At 39.3% G+C, this 22,771-nt stretch overlaps 2 protein-coding genes across 2 annotated transcripts; one reads left to right on the top strand and one right to left on the bottom strand.

Annotated features, from left to right (window-relative positions):
* The first annotated feature begins 1,067 nt into the window (after positions 1-1,067).
* On the top strand, positions 1,068-2,066 carry LOC105858733 (histone H4). The gene has a single exon (XM_012742066.3). The coding sequence runs from the start codon at positions 1,134-1,136 to the stop codon at positions 1,443-1,445; it is 312 nt and encodes a 103-aa protein (XP_012597520.2). The 5' UTR covers positions 1,068-1,133; the 3' UTR covers positions 1,446-2,066.
* Positions 2,067-9,554: 7,488 nt separating this feature from the next.
* Positions 9,555-9,952, bottom strand: H4C11 (H4 clustered histone 11). Its single transcript, XM_012742008.3, has one exon. It carries the CDS (start codon positions 9,914-9,916, stop codon positions 9,605-9,607), a length of 312 nt encoding a protein of 103 aa, XP_012597462.1. The 5' UTR covers positions 9,917-9,952; the 3' UTR covers positions 9,555-9,604.
* Between the last annotated feature and the right edge of the window lie 12,819 nt (positions 9,953-22,771).

The raw sequence follows: 22,771 nt of genomic DNA, 5'->3' as shown, positions 1-22,771 counted from the left end.
TAAGCAAGTAAACAGAAGTCCAGTTAGTAAAGAAGATTCAATTTCAAACCAGGTGTTTCTAGCTCCAGAGTTTCAGCTCTTAATCACTTTCTAAAACAAATAAATGAAGAATAAGGGATTTCAGTAAGATAATTGTAGAAACATTATAATTTTCATTAGTGTTAAAAAGAATTTCAGAGTATAACCCTGTGTTTGTTTAAAAATAAAAGAAAAAAACTCAATATATGCAAAGATTATTCCATATTAAATATTGATGAAAACCACATCTTTAGATGGGTCATTTAAAAAAAGCTTTTTAAAAACCTAGAAACACCAAGTTTCTGGTTATAAGAAGTTCTTTTAAAGATTTTAATCCTATCCCAAGTAATTTATAAATTTAATGCAATTATGATCAAAATCTCAAAGAAGTTTCATTCAAACTTCACAAAATTATTCTAAAATTGCCTAGAAAAGAAATCTTGGTAAAATTAGATTAGAAAATTTGAGAAAGAATGAGGAGACCTGCAATACAAATTGTGAGACCTGTAATAACAGATAGATTTTAAAGTTTTAATGTAATAAAAAATAGAAATATCAGTATTGGTCCCAAATATACTGAAGTACATTTATGTTAATTGTGCAAAAGATGTTATTTTAAAAATCCGATAAATTACTAGGGAATTGGTTAACACCGTCATGAAAATTTATGAGAAAGGTAGACATTAAAAATAACTTTTTCTTTAAATAAGAGAAATTAAAATGTAATCATTGTAAAGAGGTTACAAATGGAAAATGTACATTTATCTGCTCACCAAAATATTATCAGCTAGCAGCGATGATCTCTGTGGTAAGTTACTTTATTGTTTGTCCCTTTTTTTGTATTTTCTACAATATTAATGTTTTTCTTTTGCGTCCAAAAGCCATTTATTTTTTTAAAGCCGTAAAACAGAAACAGAACAGTTATTACATTACAAAACTAGGAATAAGAGGCTCGCTTTTTTTAATTAGGTTTTTCCCTCCCCCACTGAGGGCGGGCCTTCCCGCCTTCTTCTTTGGGTTCTCAATTCGGTCCGCCAGAGACATATAAAGGGCTGCCTCAGGCGAGCTCCTTCACAAGGCGTTTTGTCAGTCTTGTTGCTCTCTTCTCTGTTATCATGTCTGGCCGAGGCAAGGGCGGGAAGGGTCTTGGCAAAGGCGGAGCCAAGCGCCACCGCAAGGTTCTGCGCGATAACATCCAGGGCATCACCAAGCCTGCAATCCGGCGCCTGGCCCGCCGTGGCGGAGTTAAGCGCATCTCAGGCCTCATCTACGAGGAAACCCGTGGGGTGCTCAAGGTGTTCCTGGAGAACGTGATCCGCGACGCCGTCACCTACACGGAGCACGCCAAGCGCAAGACGGTCACCGCCATGGACGTGGTCTACGCGCTCAAGCGCCAGGGTCGCACTCTCTATGGCTTTGGAGGATAAACGTTTATGATTTTTTTCCCCCCCATTAACAAAAGGCCCTTTTCAGGGCCCCTAATTTTCTCACCTGAGGAGCTGTGACACTGAATCAGTAGAAGCTGCTTATCTCCCAAAGATCTGCCTAAAGGTTTTGAAATCTTTGAACAATGTCTTTGTGGACGTAGTCACTAGCTTGTGACTTACTTTCTATTACTCAAGGGGCATGTTGCCCGTTTCTGGGGCTCTGCTGTTGGCCGCTAGCTAGCCAATCCTGGTTGGATTTTAAGTGTACTGCTGTGCAGTCTTAAAGTTGACTACACTTTATCCTAGGAGGTTCGTATTTGGTGGCAGCTTTTTATAAACTGCCTACAGATGCGAGAGAAACTCATTCAAAACGTGCTGTAAGCATGTGACACCAAGACTCAGGTGCTTGGTAGTATTACTCGAATGTTTTTGAAAACCCGGAAGTCGGCAGGGAAGTTTTTGAAGTTACAAAGGAAGGACTGCTGTTTTTCTTGTCTCAGGAGATTTTCTTTTTTTAAATAATGGATGTCTAAGGTATAGCTGACAAAGCACAATGTACGTGATCTGAGATGTATGTACCATGTGGAATGAATAAATTGAGCTTAATATCTGTTACTTACATTTTTGTGGTGAGAACATTTAATATTAATGTTTAATTTTCCAGTATACGATAAACTTGTTGCTATGCTACATATTGGATCTCCAGAATTTATTCATCTTTTCTGGGTTTATGCTCTTTTACCAACATCTCCCCATTGCATCCCCAGACCCATCCCTTGGCAACCACTATTCTGCTCTTCCAATGAGTTCAACTTTTTTAGATTCCTCATACAAACGAGGTCATGCAATGTTTGTCTTTCTGTGCCTGGCTTATTTCACTTATAATCTTCAGCTTCATCTATGTTGTCGGTCACAGCAGGTTAATTTCTTTTTTTAAGGCTGAATAGTATTCCATTGTATACTTAACACATTTTTTTAAATCATCTGGTGATGATCATTTAAGTTGATTCCATGAGAGAGCTTTTAAACTTAAATTCATAAATGGAATCCAGTGAGTAATGCTATTTTTAAGGTGTTTTTTTGGGGTGGGTGGGGAGTTAAGTTGAATGATTATTCATTAAGTGTTGATGAAAATGATGAATGTGTCATTGTCGATATCAAAAACTCAGAAGGGACAATTACAGTAGCATTGATTAAGATATACTAAAAGTACAAAACTTGTAGTCCAAGTGTGGAGTGCAGATATGTTTTAGACTTTTTTTTTTAATCTGTGGTTTTTGTCAGTAATGCAAAAAAAAAGATATTTTATATGAAAAACATATATTTTTAAATCCTGAAAATTTGTCATCTCTGGCATTGCTAAGTGGGTGGGCCCACAGAAATTTTTCTTTGGACATAAAGAATAATTTTTTTAGGATATAAAAAAATATAAACAAAACTTAAAATGTAAATGTTCTCTTTTACAACTTTATACCATCAAAGTGGTGTGATATAGTGTGGTGAAATGTTTAAGCACAACCATTAGAAGCAGATGACTTGGGATCAAACTTAAACCAATCAATTTCTAGTTGTAGGTACTTGGGTTAATTTACATGTAGTCTCTGAGCCTATTTCTTTGAACATTTGTGTGATGATGATAGTACCTAGCTTAAAGGGATGTTGTAAGGATTAAACAAATTGATAAATGAAAAATGCTTAGAACACAGTGTCTGACCCACAGTAAGTACAACATGAAGCACTTAATATTACTCATTTATGCCTTGCTTCCAATTTCATGTGACTTTGGGACCCTTGGGTGAAAGAGAGCTTTTAAAATAACCACATTTCAGTACTCCAGATTCAACTAGGAATTGTATGACTAGATTTAGGAGATACCCTAGTCTATTACGGAACCACAGGAAATGCCCAAATGTCAAGTTATATTTTTTCAAAAAATTTTTGCAAATGGCGATATAATCTTGATTATTCCTTCAGTGTCATATCTTTTCTTTAGCATGTACTCATATTCTGTCTGGGTTGTAAATGAAGGGTAAGAGCCTCCCTAGCCTTCTGAGGATGACTACAGCATGGATGGAGAGGTTTGCTGTGATTTTTGTCCTTCCTTAAACACGTTCTCTCTACCTTTCTATTAAACTCATTTCTTTTTTCTGGCAGAAAAAAATACCAGACATGTAGATTAGTGCTTTGTGTCTTAATTAACAGCACATAAGAGACAAGAGGAAAAGTTATTGTTTGTTTAAATATCAACTAGTTCTTTCCTTGGACCAATTAAGTCAGAATCTCTGGGTTTGGGTCACTTCAAATATGACTCACCACTTCCCATTAATCACTGGTCCTGCAGGCATGTGAAGTTTAGGGGGAAATCTGTTTTAATAGCATCTTCTAGGCTGGGCACGGTGGCTCATGCCTATAATCCTAGCACTCTGGGAGGCCCAGGCAGGCAGATGGTTTGAGTTGAGGAGTTCAAAACCAGCCTGAGCAAAAGCAAGACCCCCGTCTCTACTAAAAAAAAAAAAATAGAAAGAAATTAATTGGCCAACTAAAAATATATAGAAAAAATTACCTGGGCATGGTGGCGCAGCCAGTAGTCCCAGTTACTCGAGAGGCTGAGCCAGGAGGATCACTTGAGCCCAGAAGTTTGAGGTTGCTGTGAGCTAGGCTGAGGCCATGGCACTCACTCTAGCCTGTGTAACAAAGTGAGACTGTCACACACACACAAAAAGGGACAATGGGTGGGTTATTCTTTGTTGTAAGCATCCTTTGTTGTATTGAGAGGTTATGTGTCACATTCAAGAATTCAAATTCTTTTTTTTATTATTTCTTCTTAGAGACAGACTCTCTCTGTCACTCAGGCTGAGGTGCAGTGGCAGGTGACCATAATTCATTGCAGCCTTATATTCCTAGGCTCAAGTGCATTTTTTTTTTTTTTGAGACAGAGTCTCGCTTTGTTGGCCAGGCTAGAGTGAGTGCCCTGGCGTCAGCCTAGCTCACAGCAACCTCAAACTCCTGGGCTCAAGCGATCCTTCTGTCTCAGCCTCCCGAGTAGCTGGGACTACAGGCATGAGCCACCATGCCCGGCTAATTTTTTATATATATATCAGTTGGCCAATTAATTTCTTTCTATTTATAGTAGAGACGGGGTCTCGCTCTTGCTCAGGCTGGTTTTGAACTCCTGACCTTGAGCAATCCGCCCGCCTCGGCCTCCCAAGAGCTAGGATTACAGGCATGAGCCACCGCGCCCGGCCTTTTTTTTTTTTTTTTGAGACAAGGTCTCGCTCTGTTGCCCAGGGTAGAGTGCAGTGGTATCATTGATAGCTTACTGCAACTCACTGCAACCTCAAACTCCTGGGCTTAAGCGATTCTTCTGCCATAGCTTCCTGAGTAGCTGGGACTACAGCTGTGCACCACCATACCCAGCTAATTTCTTCTACTTTTTTGGAGAGACAGGGTCTTGCTCTTGCTCAGGCTTGTCTCTAACTCCTGGCCTCAAGTAAAACTCCCACCTAAGCCTCCCAAAATGCTGGGATTACAGATGTGACCCACGGCTCCCAGCCCAGGAAATTTTTGCCTCAGCTTCCTAAATAACTAGGACTACAGGTGTGCACCACCACACCTGGCTAATTGTTAACATTTTTTTTTTTTTTGGTGGAGCTTGGGGTACCACTATGTTGCCCAATGTGGTCTTGAACTCCTAGCCTCAAGTAATTCTCCTGCCTCAGCCTCCCAAAGTGCTGGGTCTACAGGCATAAGCCACCACACCCATCGAGGAATTCAAATTCTTATCTTTCTCCTAAGAGAGGATGTAGGTCAACAGTCACATGTTTACTTTATCTATGGTTAATAGTTTAAAAGTTCTTGCATAAAAAGATCTTGCTATAAACATTTGCTAGGTTCAACAGTTGGAGTCAAGACACCAGAAACCTAGGACAACTGCTTGGCTTTCCTCTCCAACTATACTGGGAAAACCCCCTAAAAAGAAACTATAATTTTTATTTACTCTAAAACCTGAACAAGTAGAAAAAAGTATCATAACTCAATGCTCTAAGAAGTACCATGTATAGTCCCCTTTCCAATCTTCTTCCATTAAAAAACCACTCCATTCAATTGATAATACCTTTATCCTTGTCTTTTGTCATATTTATATTCAACTCCCTAACAATCTTTCTTGGTTTGCCTTCAAGATACAGACACTGACCAATTCTCAATACGTCCAGGCTACTGCCCTGTATGAGTGACTATCATCTCCAGATTACTGGCATCAGTCTCCTTAATATTTTCCTGGCTCCCCACTGTCGTGTAGGAAGTTACCTTGACCTCCTGGCAGCCTGTAAATATTCTACCAGGCAAACTCTCCTGTGGCACAAAAATACTCAGACCAAATTAAAATGTGGGAGATGGTTTATTAAATCAATTTAAATATGCAGCAAGGAGAAACAAATGAGGTAAGTTAACATTTAGGATGAGGGTGCAAGGAGATGGACCACGGTAGCTGAATCATGGGTTATACATTGTGCATATATCTTACCTGTTTCACTGATGGACCAGCCTTCTTCACTGATGATATGCTTATGGTTATGACAACCAGAGTCCAGGTCTGGGGAAGGAGGCCCACAAATGCTAAGTATTCTGGGCCAATGACAAGCACTTACTCCATTGAAGAGGAGAGACAAACATGCCTGGTTGCTTGCCATAGCCTTCTGAATAGCCATGGAGTTTTTTGTGCTTCTTGAACAAAGGATATATGGGGCCAGAATGGATATCACCAGAGAGACTGAATTAAGGCACCCTTGGGTCAAGTATATTTAATATATTATGAATATTTAGTGTTTCATGTACTTCATGTATATTTAGTATCCAGATTTAATCATGTATGAATAGTGCCTCATGAATATTATCTATCTCTTGGTCCTTTATTTGTTTATATATTTAATCACACAAGCTCTATTTACTGTTTATACTGAACACATGAGTTCCATCCATCACATTTTTCTAGCAGAACTGAATAGTCTCACGTAGTGCAAGAAATGAAAATTACAAAACATCAGGAAACCAAGACTAAGAATTTTATCAAATGTAATCAGACCCTTGGACAGATATTTTATAATAGAATATTTCAAATTTTATCTTTTGTTCAACTTGATCTGTTTTAATGATATAGTTGTGAAAAGATAAAAGGGCTTGCTTGTTTTAAGAAGGATTGATTAAGTCTATGTTAAAAACTGCATCCCTATGAAAAATAATGGGACTTAGTAAAATAGTTTTGTATAATATCCAATCACTTTTTCATGTTGTTTTGTAGAAAGGGCCAATCAATATATATATGTATTTTTTTTTTTTTTTTGAGATAGAGACTCACTTTGTTGCCCAGGCGAGAGTTAGTGCCATGGCGTCAGCCTAGCTCACAGCAACCTCAAACTCCTGAGCTCAAGTGATCCTCCTGCCTCAGCCTCCCAAGTAGCTGGGACTACAGGCATGCACCACCATGCCCGGCTGATTTTTTCTACATATATTAGTTGGCCAATTAATTTCTTTCTATTTATAGTAGAGACAGTTTTCGCTCTTGCTCAGGCTGGTTTCAAACTACTGACCTTGAGCCATCCACCCACCTGGCCTCCCAGAGTGCTAGGATTACAGGCTTAAGCCACCGCACCCGGCCGATATATCATATATTTTCTACAGAATCATTATTCTTAAGTATTCCTAACAACTTATCAGAAGATGTTAGAATATTTTTCTAAAATATGAGAAGGTAGTTTGAAAAAGATAGCAACTTCAAATATGTTAAGGACGCATTAGTAAAGGAACTTTAGCCACAAATTAGTTCATTCAGTCCTAAGTAATTAATTTTTGCTTTCTTGATCCTGAGTGAAGCAGGTTGCTTCTATTATGCCCTGGAAAATATTAAATCAAGAATATTTTGTATATACTGTAGTCAAGTATGACAAGTAACTGGCACAGTCCTTTCTTAAAGTTATTTTGATGCTGCTGGAAAACTCAATTTCAGATCTGTATTGTGTAGCAGGAACCTTTAGATAATTGTATGGAAAAAAAAACATCTGTTGATAAAATATCTGGCTTATTTATTAAGCAACATTATCAGTATAGGAAAGAATAGAATCCTTTAGGAATCATACTATCAATAGTGAAGACACTGAAAAACCTCTAGGGCCTACTTATATATCACATAAGCATTTACGTTTATTACCACCAAATAACAAGGGCATTTATACCTAGGAAGAAAATCAGTTTGTTGGAAGTTTTGTGCTAGACTTTTCTATGAACATAAGTATGTTCTATCCATCTTTGCCTGGCTAATTTTTTTTTTTTGTCTTGCTATATTGCCTCAAGCAATACCCCTGCCTCAGCCCCCCCCCAAATACTGGTATTACAGACATGAGCCACTATGCCCAGGCTATTAAGTACATTTTATCTGGTTAACTTAGGGATGCATAATTTCCTTTTCTGATTTGCTTTGTTTTTTCTCATATTGTGCAATATATAACATAACTGTTCTCACATTTGTATGTGACTAAGTACAAATATAAATTATGTCTTCTCTTATAAAATGAGGAAACACATATGTGTAATCTAGTGGTCAGGATACTCCAAAAATAGTTTAAATATAAGTAACACATAACAGTTTCATTACTCAAAATCTGGGACCTTGAATTGAAAAAGATAACACCAAAAATGGTTACATTTGTTACATATTTTGTTACAAGAAGATATGAGAATGTCAGATTTTTAAAGACAAATACTAAAATATTAGTTATAAAAGCAACACTTAAATTATGCACAATATACTTAGCTTTTTTAAGAACTAACATTTTGGTCAAAATTATTCAAGAAATCAATAGAAAGCCACAGACTCTTAGAAGCTGTTGGGAAATATAACTAAAAACAAAATCACCTTTGGCTCTGGATTTTTCTCTTTAGTATCTAAGACCTAAGGAAGGGTAATAGAACCGCCTTTGAAGTTAGATCTGGATATATTTCCTACTATCATTTAATCCCTGTTCCACTCTGTATTAAGGGACACTTCTCAGTAGTCCTCCTGGGTTGGAGGGTTGCGTTGTAAACATTTTTTCATCCTATAGAACACTTCTGCAATGCCTTATAATTTAGTTGAAAAGCCTTTCAATTGCATCGTATCCTCACCAACTGTTCTGTGGGAAATCACCTGCAGTTAGTTTCTAAGTATTGTACTAGCTTTCCAGACTCCTAGTGTGCTAATTAGAAATGGAGCAAGGAGACGAGGACATGTTTGGTTTGTCCAATACATGTGGTCATAACTACAGTTGACCAACTAGCCTGGCAAACTATCATGCGGTTTTTTGTTTGTTTGTTTGTTTGTTTTTGAGTCTCACTCTGTTGCCCGGGCTAGAGTGAGTGCCGTGGCGTCAGCCTAGCTCACAGCAACCTCAAACTCCTGGGCTCAAGGAATCCTCCTACTCAGCCTCCCAAGTAGCTGGGACTACAGGCACACGCCACATGCCCGGGTAATTTTTCCTACATATATTTAGTTGTCCAGCTAATTTCTGTTTTTAGTAGAGACGGGGGTCTCAGTCTTGCTCAGGCTGGTCTCGAACTTCTGAGCTCAAAAAACGATCAGCCCGCCTCGGCCTCCCAGAGTGCTAGGATTACAGGCGTGAGACACCATGCGTTGTTACTTAAACAGAGCGCCAGAACGGATATCGCCAGTACGTGGCCAACTATTGGCCTCAAATATGCTGAATCCTCCACGTTTCCCGAATTGCATAAGGGGTGTCCCCTCCACCGCTTTCTACAGCAGAGACATACTAAACATCTTCATTAAAAGCCTATTCGTTTCATGCTGTATTAGCTCTAGTTCACGCCTCATACGTTTTGTTGTAGTAGGCCAGACCTGTTTTCTTACTTTTTCGGTGTCGAGTAAGATTTGTTAAGAAATAGCATTAAACTAAAGGGCGCGCTTAGCCTAATGCTGGCTAGTAATAGGCAACAGAAACACTTACCTTAGTTGTGGCTGGAGACGCATGCGCGAATAGCAATGCAAACTGAGCACGCGCAGAAAGGAACACTGAAACCAGAAAAAAAAAAAAAGCATAATAGCTCCTTTGGTGAGAAGGTGGGTGGCCCTGAAAAGGGCCTTTATGTTGGTAGCAAAGCCAAAAATGCATTCAGCCGCCGAAGCCATAGAGAGTGCGACCCTGGCGCTTGAGCGCGTAGACCACGTCCATGGCGGTGACCGTCTTGCGCTTGGCGTGCTCCGTGTAGGTGACGGCGTCGCGGATCACGTTCTCCAGGAACACCTTGAGCACCCCACGGGTTTCTTCGTAGATGAGGCCGGAGATGCGCTTAACTCCGCCACGGCGGGCCAGGCGCCGGATTGCAGGCTTGGTGATGCCCTGGATGTTATCGCGCAGAACCTTGCGGTGGCGCTTGGCTCCGCCTTTGCCAAGACCCTTCCCGCCCTTGCCTCGGCCAGACATGACGACAGAGAAGAGAACTACAAGACTGACAAAATGCCTTGTGAAGGAGCTCGCTTGAGGCAGCCCTTTATATGTCTCTGGCGGACCGAATTGAGAACCTGAAAGTAGTCAAGAAGGCCCGCCCTGTTTGGAGGGGGAAATCTAACGCGCAAAAAAAAAAAAAAAAAAAAAAAAAAAAGGCGTGCTTTCTGTTTTGTAATATAGCACTATTTTATTAGTATGTTTTAAGGCTTTAAAAAATAAATGGCTTTTGAATGCAAAGGAAAAACCTTAATATTGTGGAAAATACAAAAAAGGACAATCAATAATCCCATCACACAGATCACCACTGCTAGCTACTAAGATATTTTAGTCAGCAAATCAATGATAAATGTACATATTTTTCTAAGCAAATGTATGCGGTGCTGTATATGGCGTTTTGCAATTTCTTTATACTGATTATATTTTAATCAATTTCCCTTATCTAAAGAGCTTTCCAAACAAAGGTGATTTTGATGTCTGCTTATTATTCCTCTTTCTTCTCCTCCCTCCCTTCCTTCCTTCCTTTCTTTTTTCTTTTTTTTTGGGAGATAGGATCTAGCTCTTTTTCCCAGACTGGAGTACAGTGGCACAGTCACAGCCCACTGTAACCTTGAACTTCTGGGGTCAAGTGATATTCCTGCATAAGCCTACAGAGTAGCTAGGATTGTAGGTGTGCTGCACCTTGCCCACGTGATTTAAAATTTTTGTGTGTGTGGAGGAGACAGAGTCTGCTATGTTATCCAGGCTGGTCTCCAACTCCTGGATTCAACTGATCTTTCAGCCTTGGCCTCCCAAAGTGCTGGGATTATAGGTGTGAGTCAGTATGCCCAGCCCTGTTTGTTATTTTTTCTTATGAATTCTTCATAGTGTTAATACAATATTATTCCTTCTTATGAATTCTCTGTAATTTTACCCAATTCTCTAGCAGTTCATTGATCACCCAGATTTTAAAAATAATACATCTTTTCCCTGCTTATGAAATACCAGCTTTGACACTATACTTACTTGGAACTATTACCAAAATTCTATTCTGTTCCATAATTGAATCAAGTTCTCTTGCCAAAGGAAATCTATGTCCACAGTTAAAAATTTAGAAAAATTGCATTAGGGAAAATTTTAGAAGTAATGATCTATATCCGCTTATTATTCAATAATAAGGATTTTCTGATACTTTCTAACAAAAGCTCTAGTACTTAGCAATAATGTCCTTTCTAGCTTATTTTCCTATTTTAAAGGAGAATGGCACGTTATTTATTTCCTGAGGGTAACCTAAAATTGAAATGCTTTGTCACAAAGGATATAGATTTTTAAGGCATTTTGATTAATCTTATGTAGGGAGCAAGGCCCTTAGCCCCATAAAGATTCACTGAAAATTCAATGACACAGGCAGATTGATTAATTGGAGAAAAAGACACACAAATTTATTTTAACAGGTATACAACGGGAGCCTTAAGAGTTAAAGCTTAATTCCTCAATGAGATACAGAGGTTTTTAAAGAATGGGAGCTTGGGTTGTAGCCAAACAGGTTTTGGGTGGCAAGACAGGTTATAGGAGGGAGAATAGAAGCTTGACTAGCAAAGATGGTTTTGTTATGTCTCACAGATAGCAGCCCTCAAAGGGAATAGGTGACAAATGTTTCTTTTTAGACTTTTAAAGGTATTAGAATCTCAGTTAATCTTTCCTAGATCATAAGCAAAGACTTGGCTGTATTAATGGAGGTTCTTTACAATTCAAATTTCTCTCTACAAAAGACAGCTTTGCAACCTCACTTCTATTCCTGAGATGATGGAAACCATCTCAAAATATATCACAGAATATTTGAATATTTGGGGTAAAATATTTTTCATTTCCTTCACTTACTACATTTTCCTCAAAGGTTTTATTACATTCACTTTTGTCAGCAGTAACTATTGGATATATACCTTTACCATCACTGCGTATTATGGTCGTTAAAATCTATTTGTTACATCAAGAATCGTAACAGAGTAGTGACGTCTCCTGCCATAGATATGGAAGGGATATATTGAAAGTCGGGCATACGTAACAGAGGAAATGGCCTGAAAAAAATGGCAAAAATATTTTCTGTCTCTAAAGCATCCTCCACTGCTTTTTGAGAACTAAAATCTTCGTCCCAGCCTCAGGCCAGTGGTTGAGAGGGGCAGGGTGAGTCTTTCCTTATTTGTGCTACAGGAGATGGGGCAGATAACAATCATCAAATGTAGTTGAACAGCAACTGCCAGAAGTTGAGTGGCCTCTCTTTAAAAGCTCTGTATTTCTGCTTAATATTAGGACAATGGCATTTCTCACAGGAGTCTCCATCCTCATCTCATGCCAGTAAAGTCGTAAAACTTCTCTTTCCTTCTCCTCAAACCTCATGTTCTCATTCTTCTGAAGTGGCCATGAGGACAAGTGCCAAGCTTTTGGTAATAGAATTGGATTTTAGTATAGTTGATTGAGTCTTTGCCTAATCAGTCAGATTTATTGATTTATTTCCAAGTGATAAAGTATTGTAGAGGCCAAGGGGACCCTTCCATCTCTGAAGGTTTGCTGAGAAATCAACTTGTAAAAGGCAGATTAATTGAAGAAAAGGCATACAAATTTATTTAACATGTATACACAGGACCCTTCATAATGAAGACTCAAAGATACAGGGGAAAGTGTCCATTTTTATGCTTAAAGAAAATATGGACAGCTACATAGAATATGATTGGACAAAAAGAGTATGACCTAGTGCTAACAGATTTGAGTGGGGAAACAGCAAGGCCTTTCTGTCTAGACTACTCTTTGCCTCTCTGAAGATGCATTCCCTTCTTTCTGATAGATACCAAAAGCTCAGCACCCTGTCCCTGAGGCCACATCAGAAGGAGAACAAGTTTGAGAAGGAGAGATTTATTAATTTGCCAGAAAATGAGGATAGACTCCTGACTAAAATGCTATTGTCCTAATAATAAGCAGAAACACAGAGATTTTAAAAGTAGGGCATTCAGCTTCAGGCAATTGCTGTTCAAATAAAGTTGGTGATTCTGGTCTTCCTCTATCCCTGAAGGACCTCCCCAACCCCACTGTTCAGCTGAGCCATCTTCTATAGCATAAAAGACATTCCCCTGTCCCTCCCAACCACTGCCCTGAGCAGGGATGCAGGTCCTAGTTCTCCAAAAGGAGAGTGGGATGTTTTAAAGAGAAAGAAAACATTTTTGCCCATTTTTTTCCAGGCCATGTCCTCTGTTACATGATTATAAAGCAGGTTCCTCTCTGGAATGGGGATCTTACCACCTACAGTCAAACAAGGTAAGTTAGATATTTTCTTTATGGCCAGTTTTTACAAAGAAAGGTGGATAGAAAGTCAGAGTAATATCTTTAGGTCTTATGGCTGACTTTGGGGAAAAGAGGTTCTGGTTTTTATGACCTGCCTTGTGGAAGAGGGATTCTAGTTTTTATGGCTAGCTTCAGGGAAGAATGGGAATGAGGGGCAGCAGAAGGTCAGAGAATAAATTTTGCTTCTGAGGCCTTCATTTCTTGGTGATGTTTTTCTGAGCCCCAACAGTATCATATTTAATATAATTAAGTTCTTCACTGTACTAGGAAAAATTATTGTCCTTTCTATCAGGTTTCAGTCTGAAATGTCAGTTTGTGCTGTGCTTATGGTTGAAGAATGACAAGATGCACCAATGTAAGGTAAGCAGAAGAATGAGGTTTATTGAGGAAGGAAAGGATTATAGAGAAAGAGCAATATATAGGTTTACAGGGTGAGATACGTACACCACAGATGACCTGACCCATTGTCACAGCAAAGGGAGAGCAAAAGGAAGGGTCCAGAAAAGGGCCTGGTTATGGTCTGCATCTTGTTTTATTGTCCCCAGATTGGGACATCTATTGTGGTTCAGAGGTCACCATGGAACCACTTTGATTGGACAGTTGGGAGTTGCATGACTTAAGTCTTAGACTATGCAAGTGGGTTGTTCTAGGTCAATTTCCAGACTCTATCATGTTACAGCAAGTGTTATGTTGGGTAGTTCCGAGGACAAAGCAAGCGGCAAACGAAGAGTCGGAGAATCCATTTATTCTCAGGCGGGCCCAGAGGGGTCTCGCCACCAAATTCTGAGCCCCATCTACCTGATTTTTCCCACTTTTATTAAGTTGGGGTGGTCCAAGGGGTGGGGTATCAGGTGTAGGTTAGTTGATGTGTCCGGTAATAGGTTAGTATTATGTTGTTGCACCAGGTAATGGATTAGTTGATACACCAGGTAATAGGTTTATTGTTATGCCGATGCCAGGTAATGGATTAGTTGATGGGTCAGATAATAGGTTAGTATTATGCCGACTGGGGTCTTCCATGAGTGGCGGAGGTCTTCTGTGGCTGATGCTAAGTAATAGATGGGGGTTTCCCTTATCAATGGTACCTAATGATGCTTGGCCCCTGGGTTAGAGAGTACTCTGCATTCTTTTGGAGGTGGCCTGCTAAGCTCTGATTGGCAGATTTGTAGGGTATTCCCTCCTCCCTCAGGTATGGCAGTCCCTGAGGAGAGGATTAGGGTGAGGGAGGACCAAGATGGGGACCTGGGGCCCACCCTTGTCCTTCTTCCCAAGTGGGGCAATTGCACCAAGGCAAAGCACCCACTTTTGTCCCTAGGAGGCCAAGAATCCCTCACTAATTACCTAACATTTCTATTTCCATGGAAAAGTATTTTAAGCATTGTAAATTATTTTAAATTTAAAGAAAAAAAATTAATTGAATTTATTAATTAACTGGGATCGAAAGATTAATATATTTAAAAGACTGGATTCTTTAGCTCTATATACTGAAGGAAATCAGAAATATCTTAACCCAAAATATGGCATTAAGATATGCTGGACTGACAAAAGAAGCTTCAGATTCTCCCTGTCACCTACCACGGCCATGGGCACCCCAAAAAATTAAAGTTTCTTTATCTCCCTAACATCCAATTCACCTAGAAGAACAATTGTTCTTTTCTTCTCTTCCCTGTAAAACCAAAATGTAACAACACCTGAACACACTCTTTAAAAAGATAATTTCTCTCAGACTCAAATTCCACAGAAAACTATTTACCAGTTATTCTTTGTTCCCCATCCATTCATTCTCCTAATTCTTTATTGCCACTCAACAGAATTCCTCTTTTCTGCCCTCCATAAGCAATTTTACCAGGAAAGCATATAAACTTTTAAACCCCATTGGGGAGTAGAATCTTCATCCTGAGGATTCCCGGGTGCACACATTAAATAAATTTGTATCATTTTCCTTCTATTAATGTCAGCCTCATGTCGTAATTTTTCAGTGAACTTTTATGGGGACAGGAGCCTTTGCTCCCTACAGTTTGACAAACATTGGGAGACCAGGGACCTTTGATCCCTATAATACTGTATTGATGAAGTTCAGGATATGCTACTATTGCTGCCCAACCACATTCATATCCCCAAGAGGAAGCCAATATGCTGAGACAGCATACCAGGCAGAAAAAAGAGAGTTTTATTCCACACATCACTATGTGAAGAGAAGGGAGAAATTTCTCAAATCTGCCTCTCTAACAATTTGGGAGACAAAGTTTTTAAGGATAGTTTGGCAGGCAAGAGATTAGACAATTAGGTTTGTTAATTGGGGCAAAATTATAGGGGTGTAGAAATCATCTCTTGTGTTGTTTCAGTCCCTAGGGTCACAATTCCAGTTGAGTTGGTTTCTGGGTATGGGCCTCTGGTCTGGGTGGGTCAACCAATTGACTAGAATGCAGGGCCTGGAAGATATCTTAAAAACTACCTCTGGTTTCAAAGAGATGATGTTATCTAATGAGAAAGTTAAGAATCTTTGTGGACACCAGCTATGGGGAGAAGAATCTTTATGACCACCAGCTGCGTGGCTCCCGAGTGGCAATTATACAGAAGCAAAAAGGGGGGCCAGTTACTAATTATTATCATTAGTTTTAGCTAGGCCTGTGCATTATTTTTATCTAGGCCCTTACCATGGTTCTCACCTTGTACCCTGTTATTGATTTGTGGAAAAGGTGGTTTCACTACCCCAAAATATGGGACTTTGGCATATTTAATATTTTGAGCTAAAGTAATTTGGGAAAGAGCAGGAAGGAATCTATGACCTTCTCCTGCATTGTCCATAAAGCAGCTCATAAGATGCTAATGTGAGAGGTGACTTCCCCATCCCCAGAGGAAAAGAAAACATCCTTATCTCTGAAGACAGAGATATGCTGAGAGGTATCTGACTGAATGAGACTTGTTAAGTTTCCCTAACTTTACTGTTCTTACTTCAAACCCTTTGCCCTATCACAATTTTCCAGGACATTCCATGGTTCATCAAACCTAGCATAAAAATGCTGAGATTTAACCAATTCTTTGGGTCTTCATTTTCTTATGAAGTCTCCTATGTCATACAACTTATACTAAATAAATTTGCTTGCCTTTTAATTATTAATCTGTCTTTGTTACAATAGCCCAGAAAAGAACTTAGAAGGGTAGAAGTAACGATGTCCCCCACCAAGTCTCTATGTAAAATTATTTTCAGAAGAGATGAAAGAAACATTTGGGTGGCAATAAAGCCTATGATATCCCTTAGTCAGAGAGGCAAATTTGAGGCAGCTTTTCCTGTCTCCTGACAAGACATCTGCAGTATTAAAGATTCCGTTCTTCCTTGGCAATCCTCAGTGTCTTGCTAATTGGATTTTGTGCAACAACTGAACCTAGACCTAAACCCCCTTGTGGTTTCAACAACAGACAGAACAGAAGTTTTCCCTTTACTCCACAATCTTATTCAGAATTCCTTTTTCTCAACTTACTTTTCCACATTCATGATTAATTTCTTTCTCTCCATGTCCTTGGAAAACTTAATACCAATATTAAATCAATCATTTTTGTCATTCTTATTCTGTGTTAGTTATTGATAAAACTTGGTGAATTTCTCCATGAATCCAAATATTGTTTTTCAGCACACAGGAAGTTTTTGGGTTCTCAAAATTTTTATATATGCATATATAATGCATCCATCATATGTAAGATGTATTTTTTATATATAATACATTTTCTACTACTGTGGTATAATAAAGAATTTGGCCTTTGTCTATGATTCTTGAAAAGGAGACACTGAATCCTTGAAATTTCCCTAGTAATAAGAATGTTGAGTGTACTTACAGCCCCAGCTCCTCAGGAGGCTGAGGTGGGAGGATCCCTTAAGCTCAGAGTTGAAATCCAGGCTGAGCAACATAGTGAGACCCTGTCTCAAAAAAAAGTCTTTGTTATTCATGAGACCCTTGTTTTACACCTGCATTTTTGATAAGAAATTAGATGACTCAGGATGGGGGCTGATCATCAGTGTCAATGGAAAAAAGCCAAATTCTGTAAAATAATTTTAAAGAGATTTATTCTGAGCCAAATTTGAGGTCCAAATTTGGAGCCAAATTTGGACAAGTGAACTCGTTGTGGCTAGGTTACAGTTTGGTTTTTATACATTTCAGAGATGGGTTACAGGTAAAGCTATCAATCAATACATGAGAGGCATACATTGGTTTGGCCCAAAAAGGTGGGACATCTCAAAGCAGAGAGGGGGGGGAGGAGGGAAGGGGGTCTTACAGGGTATAAGTGGGTTTAAAGATTCTTTGGATTGTAATTGGCTAAAGCCATGAAGCTTTGTCTAAAGGCTTGGAATGTTTTAACATAAACTGTTTACCAGAGATAAGCCACCATTTGTTGCATAAAGGTTTGTCTTGCATACCCGTAGGCAGGCCACTGGTACTTCTGAGCAACTGGCTCCAAATTCAAGGATTTCTACTACTATCTGAGATTTGATAATTTGCTAGAATGACTCACAGAGTACCCAAAAGTGCTACACTTATGATTATAATTTTATCATAAAGGATGCATTCAGGACCAGTCAAATGAAGAGACTTATAGGGCAAGGCCTGGAAGGATCCTGAAAGCAGAACAGACCCCTTCCCATGGAGTCAGAGGTCACCTCCCTAGCACATCTATGCATTTGCCAACCAATAAATGTACGGATCTTCGTGTCAAGTTTTTATGGGGCTTTCATTATGTAGGTGTGATTGACTGAATCATTGGCCATGTGACTGAACTCAATCTCCAAACTCCTTGAAGGTTGTTCTCACTCAGAGCCCCTGACTTCTTAATCACATGGTTGGGGTGGTCTTCCAGGTGTGAACTAAAATGCTCACCCCCCCACCGGTGGACAGAATGGACCCCCTCGTGGCCAAAGGAATATCCTAAAGCAAAATTGCCTGCCAGGAAGAGGGAGGTCAGACATGCCTTATAATGCCCACCTCCCTTCTTGGAGACTTCCTTTGTAACCCTTTAACAGGCCTAAGGGTATGTAAGACAAACCTTTAAGCAACAAATGGTGGCTTATCTCTGGTAAGCAGTTTATGTTAAAACATTCCAAGCCTTAGACAAAGCTTCATATCTTTAGCCAATTACAATCCAAAGAATCTTTAAACCCACCTATAACCTGTAAGCCCCCATTCGAGATTGCCCAAACCAATGTATGCCTCTCATGTATTGATTGATGGCTTTACCTGTAACTCATCTCTGAAATGTATAAAAACCAACTGTAACCCAGCCACGAGTCCACTTGCCCAAGGCCTCTTGGCAGTGGCTCCAGGTGATGGGCCTCAAATTTGGCTCAGAATAAATCTCTCTAAAATTATTTTGCAGAGTTACGCTTTTTTCCATTGACATCTTGAAGGGATAATGACCTTGCTGGTCGTAGGTGGATTCAGAGATTCTCTATTAGCTAAAAAAGACGTTGCAGTTCTGAGGTGGGCGTGACTCTCTCCAGGCCCCTGAGGTAGAAACAGAACAAAGAAAGGAGACTAGAGTTCAATTCCTTAGTTCTCCCTTATCTACATTTTCTAGCTGGTGGAGGTTTCTGAAAAACAACTCAAGAACATATGTTAAGATGTCTTTTAATTTCCATGGGGAACTAAAACATCTCATAGTGCAGGCTTGGTTAGAGGACTATTGTTATTACCATCTTCTTGGTCATCAGATTGTCTACTTACTTCGCAAGGCTAGCTAAGCTGCCCGGATTTTCCCTTGAGGACCATCAACCAGAGCCACTGCCAAGAGCCCTTGGGCAAGTGAACTCCATGTGGCTGGGTTAGAGTTTGGTTTTTATACATTTCAGGAACAAGGGGGTGGGGGGGTGTTACAGGTAAAGTCATCAATCAATATGTGGGAGGCATACATTCGTTTGACCAAAAAGGGCAAGAGATCTTGAAGGGGCGGGCTTACAGGTTATAGGTGGGTTTAAAGATTCTTTGGCTTGTAATTGGTTAAAGACATAAAGCTTTGTTTAAAGACTTGGAATGTTTTAACATAAGAAGCTGTTATCAGAGATAAGCCACCTGACATAGATTTGTTGTGTAAATTGAGGACCTGCAGGTTTGTCTTGCATACCCATTTAGACCTGTTAAAGGGTTACAAAGGAAGTCCCCAAGAAGGGAGGGGGGCATAATAAGGCATGTCCGACCAATTTTGCTTTAGGATATTCCTTTAGCCACAAGGGGGCCATTCAGTCAGCCGGTGGGAGGGTGAGCATTTTAGTTCACATATTTTATAATACTATCCCTTAATTAACTACTTTACTTTTTGAGTTGTTTCCCAGAAATGATAGATTTTCTGCAAGACAGAGGAGTTAAGTTTTGAAGGCCCCAGGGCAAACTTCCTAGTGCCAGCACTCACCATGTCCCTGGACCTGTCCCAAGGTACATGGCCCCTTCTTAAAAAGCCCATAGCTCCATTACTAAGAGAGATGGATTTGAAGCAGCTTCTCCCATTCTTCCAACAAGATGTGTGTCATATTAAAAAATTTTTCTTCATTGACAATCCTCGTTGTCTCAGGGGATCTTTGTGCGACAAGTAACTAGACTGCGACCAAAACCCCCTTGTAGTTTCAACAACATTATCTTCCCTAGGTTTTCATTAACTGAACCCATATCGCAAGAAAAAAGACTAAAGTTTCAACAAACCGGGACAAACTTGTCATAAACCATTGTCTGCTCTATGAGCAGAAGAGACTGTTTTGGTCCATTGTATGTTCTTCAAGCCCATTGAATTCTTCTAAAAATCATCTACTACCTCCTAAAATTATCCATACTTCTCTGTCTTCCTTTCCCCTAAGAAAGGTATATAACCATCTGTACCTCATTGTGTGGGGATCTGGAGAGGTAATCATTGTAATCCTCCCCTGTTCACGTTAATAAATTTGTATATCTTTTCTACTATTAATTTGCATTGTGTGAGTTGATTTTTTCAGCAAACCTTCAGAGAGCAAAAAGAAAGTTTTTCATTGGTCCCTACAGTTTCAATATTCAATTAATTAAAAGTTAAAGTTGGGAATTATTTTAAAATGCTTCATACTTTAAACCTTTTATTCTTACTTAATCCATGAATGTTTATATTCCTTTGTCAGTTTTTTTTTTTTTTTTTTGGAGACAGAGTCTTGCTTTGTTGGCTGGGCTAGAGTGAGTGCCATGGCGTCAGCCTAGCTCACAGCAACCTCAAACTCCTGGGCTCAAGTAATCCTGCTGCCTCAGCCTCCGGAGTAGCTGGGACTACAGGTATGCGCTACCATGCCCGGCTAATTGTTTCTATATATATTAGTTGGCCAATTAATTTCTTTTCCATTTATACTAGAGACAGGGTCTCGCTCTTGCTCAGGCTGGTTTTGAACTCCTGACCTTGAGCAATCCGCCCGCCTCGGCCTCCCAGAGAGCTAGGATTACAGGCGTGAGCCACTGCACCCGGCCTCTTTGTCAGTTTTTTAATGATAATTTACTGAATGAAGTCCTAAATTAGAACTTCCTAGGATCAACCACACACAAAAGTGTTATAAAATGTTTTTCAGATAGAACTTCTTTAAAGAAGCAGGAGAATTTAGGGCCGGGCATGGGGGGGCATGGTGGCTCACACCTGTAATCCTAGCACTCAGGGAGGCTGAGGTGGGAGGATCGCTCAAGGTCAGGAGTTTGAAACCAGCCTGAGCAAGAGTGAGACCCTGTCTCTACTAAAAATAGAAAGAAATTATCTGGACAACTAAAAATATACAGAAAAAATTAGCCGGGCATGGTGGCGCATGCCTGTAGTCCCAGCTACTTGGGAGGCTGAGGCAGAAGGATTGCTTGAGCCTAGGTGTTTGAGGGTGCTGTGAACTAGGCTGATGCCAGGGCACTCTAGCTGGGGCAACAGAGTGAGACTCAGTCCCCCCCCCCAAAAAAAAAAAAGAAGCATGAGAATTTAAAGGCACTGGGAAAGCAATCTGATTACCTTACATCCCTATATGAGTTTTCTCACAATTTTTAAAATCAATTTACATCTAATTAGAATATTTCTAAGAATTCAGGTACAGCATGTCTATAGAACATTAACTAGGCATTCATAGTAATAGCAATTATTTTTTCTAACTCATTTCCTTTCATCTACATGGTATTTTATACAATTATAGTAACAAAAGTAGTGAAGTTTTTTTGGGAATTAACATAGCACTGAAGGTTAACATATGGTTTAACAAAAGTAAATTAATTTACATCAGGCTACTTGCAGGGACTTTCAGTTCCCATGGCAACACTCAGTATATTTCACAAAGGAAATGAGAAGCATTGATTAAAGCAATAATTTGGGTAAGTCAAAGTCAGATAAAAGGGGTTTTACTGTAAAATTTCATAAAACAGAGCAACCATTTTTTTACATTTTAATGAGTATTTCTCTATGAATACATAATTTTATATACCATTCATGCTCCTTATATACCACCCCACTCAGCAACATGTTGTGAAGATATTTTCTTGTCAAAGAATAATGATGTACACAGACTTATTTGGGAAATATGGTGTACTGGTTACAAACATAGACTCTAGACCCAGACGTCCTGGCAGAGATGCTACCTCAATGTGTGTGCTTAAGCAAGTTACTGAAATGTTTTGGCCCTCAGTGTTTGCATGAAGATAGGTTTAATAAGATAGTTGGAAATTAAATAATTTATTAAATGTAAAGCCCTTAGAACAGTGCTTTATTAATAATAAAAATAGCTACTTATTAAAATTTAGCAATTGTACAAATTTTCTAAATTGTTACATTGGGATCTCTTCCCAGGTAAATTCTCTCTCCTCTCCTCCCTCTCTTGAAAAAACTCAAGAAAATCACATGGACTTTGACAGTGACATATTAAACAATTAGGATGAAGTTTATATTGAGGCATTAATGTGATTAATGCAAGTATATGTTAGTATAAACATCATCTCCAAGGATAATAGAAATAATACACTCTGGTTTATTATTGAACTAAAAAGAACACATAGCTTTGCCAAGAGTTGGTTCATTTACTTCTAATGATAAAAATCCAAAGGACATTTTAAGAGGAAACAATTGAATAAACAAGTTTAATGATATTATTTGGATAGTCTAGTATCATATAATCCTATCTGAGTCCTATGACTATCCCACTGTGAGCCAAGCACAACTCCTCCCTGAACCTTGGGAATTGTCAGCATCACCTGAGTGTGCTCAAGAACCTTGCCCTTCTTGGCCCTGCTCTTCCACTAATGGAACCTCTCATTTCAGAAAGCCCTTATTAATCGTTGAGGGAGGCAATGCTGTCTTTATCCTTCCTCTGTGAAAGATTTCTCGTTAGTTTGTTCTTCATGTTGGCATTATGCATACAGTATTATCCTTCTACTCAAGGAGCAGGTAAGTTTAGGATTTAATGTTTGAGAAACTTCTGAAAGTGAGGCTCTAGGGGTATGATCCACTCTCATTTTGTATACTAATTGTCCCGTCTGGGCTGTCTGAGCTTTTTTCCACTTCAAG

Source organism: Microcebus murinus, chromosome 15 (genome assembly GCF_040939455.1).
Source record: "Microcebus murinus isolate Inina chromosome 15, M.murinus_Inina_mat1.0, whole genome shotgun sequence".
NCBI lineage: Eukaryota > Metazoa > Chordata > Mammalia > Primates > Cheirogaleidae > Microcebus > Microcebus murinus.
Note: the sequence above shows the minus strand (reverse complement) of the source record. Positions and strands in the feature narration are given on the sequence as shown.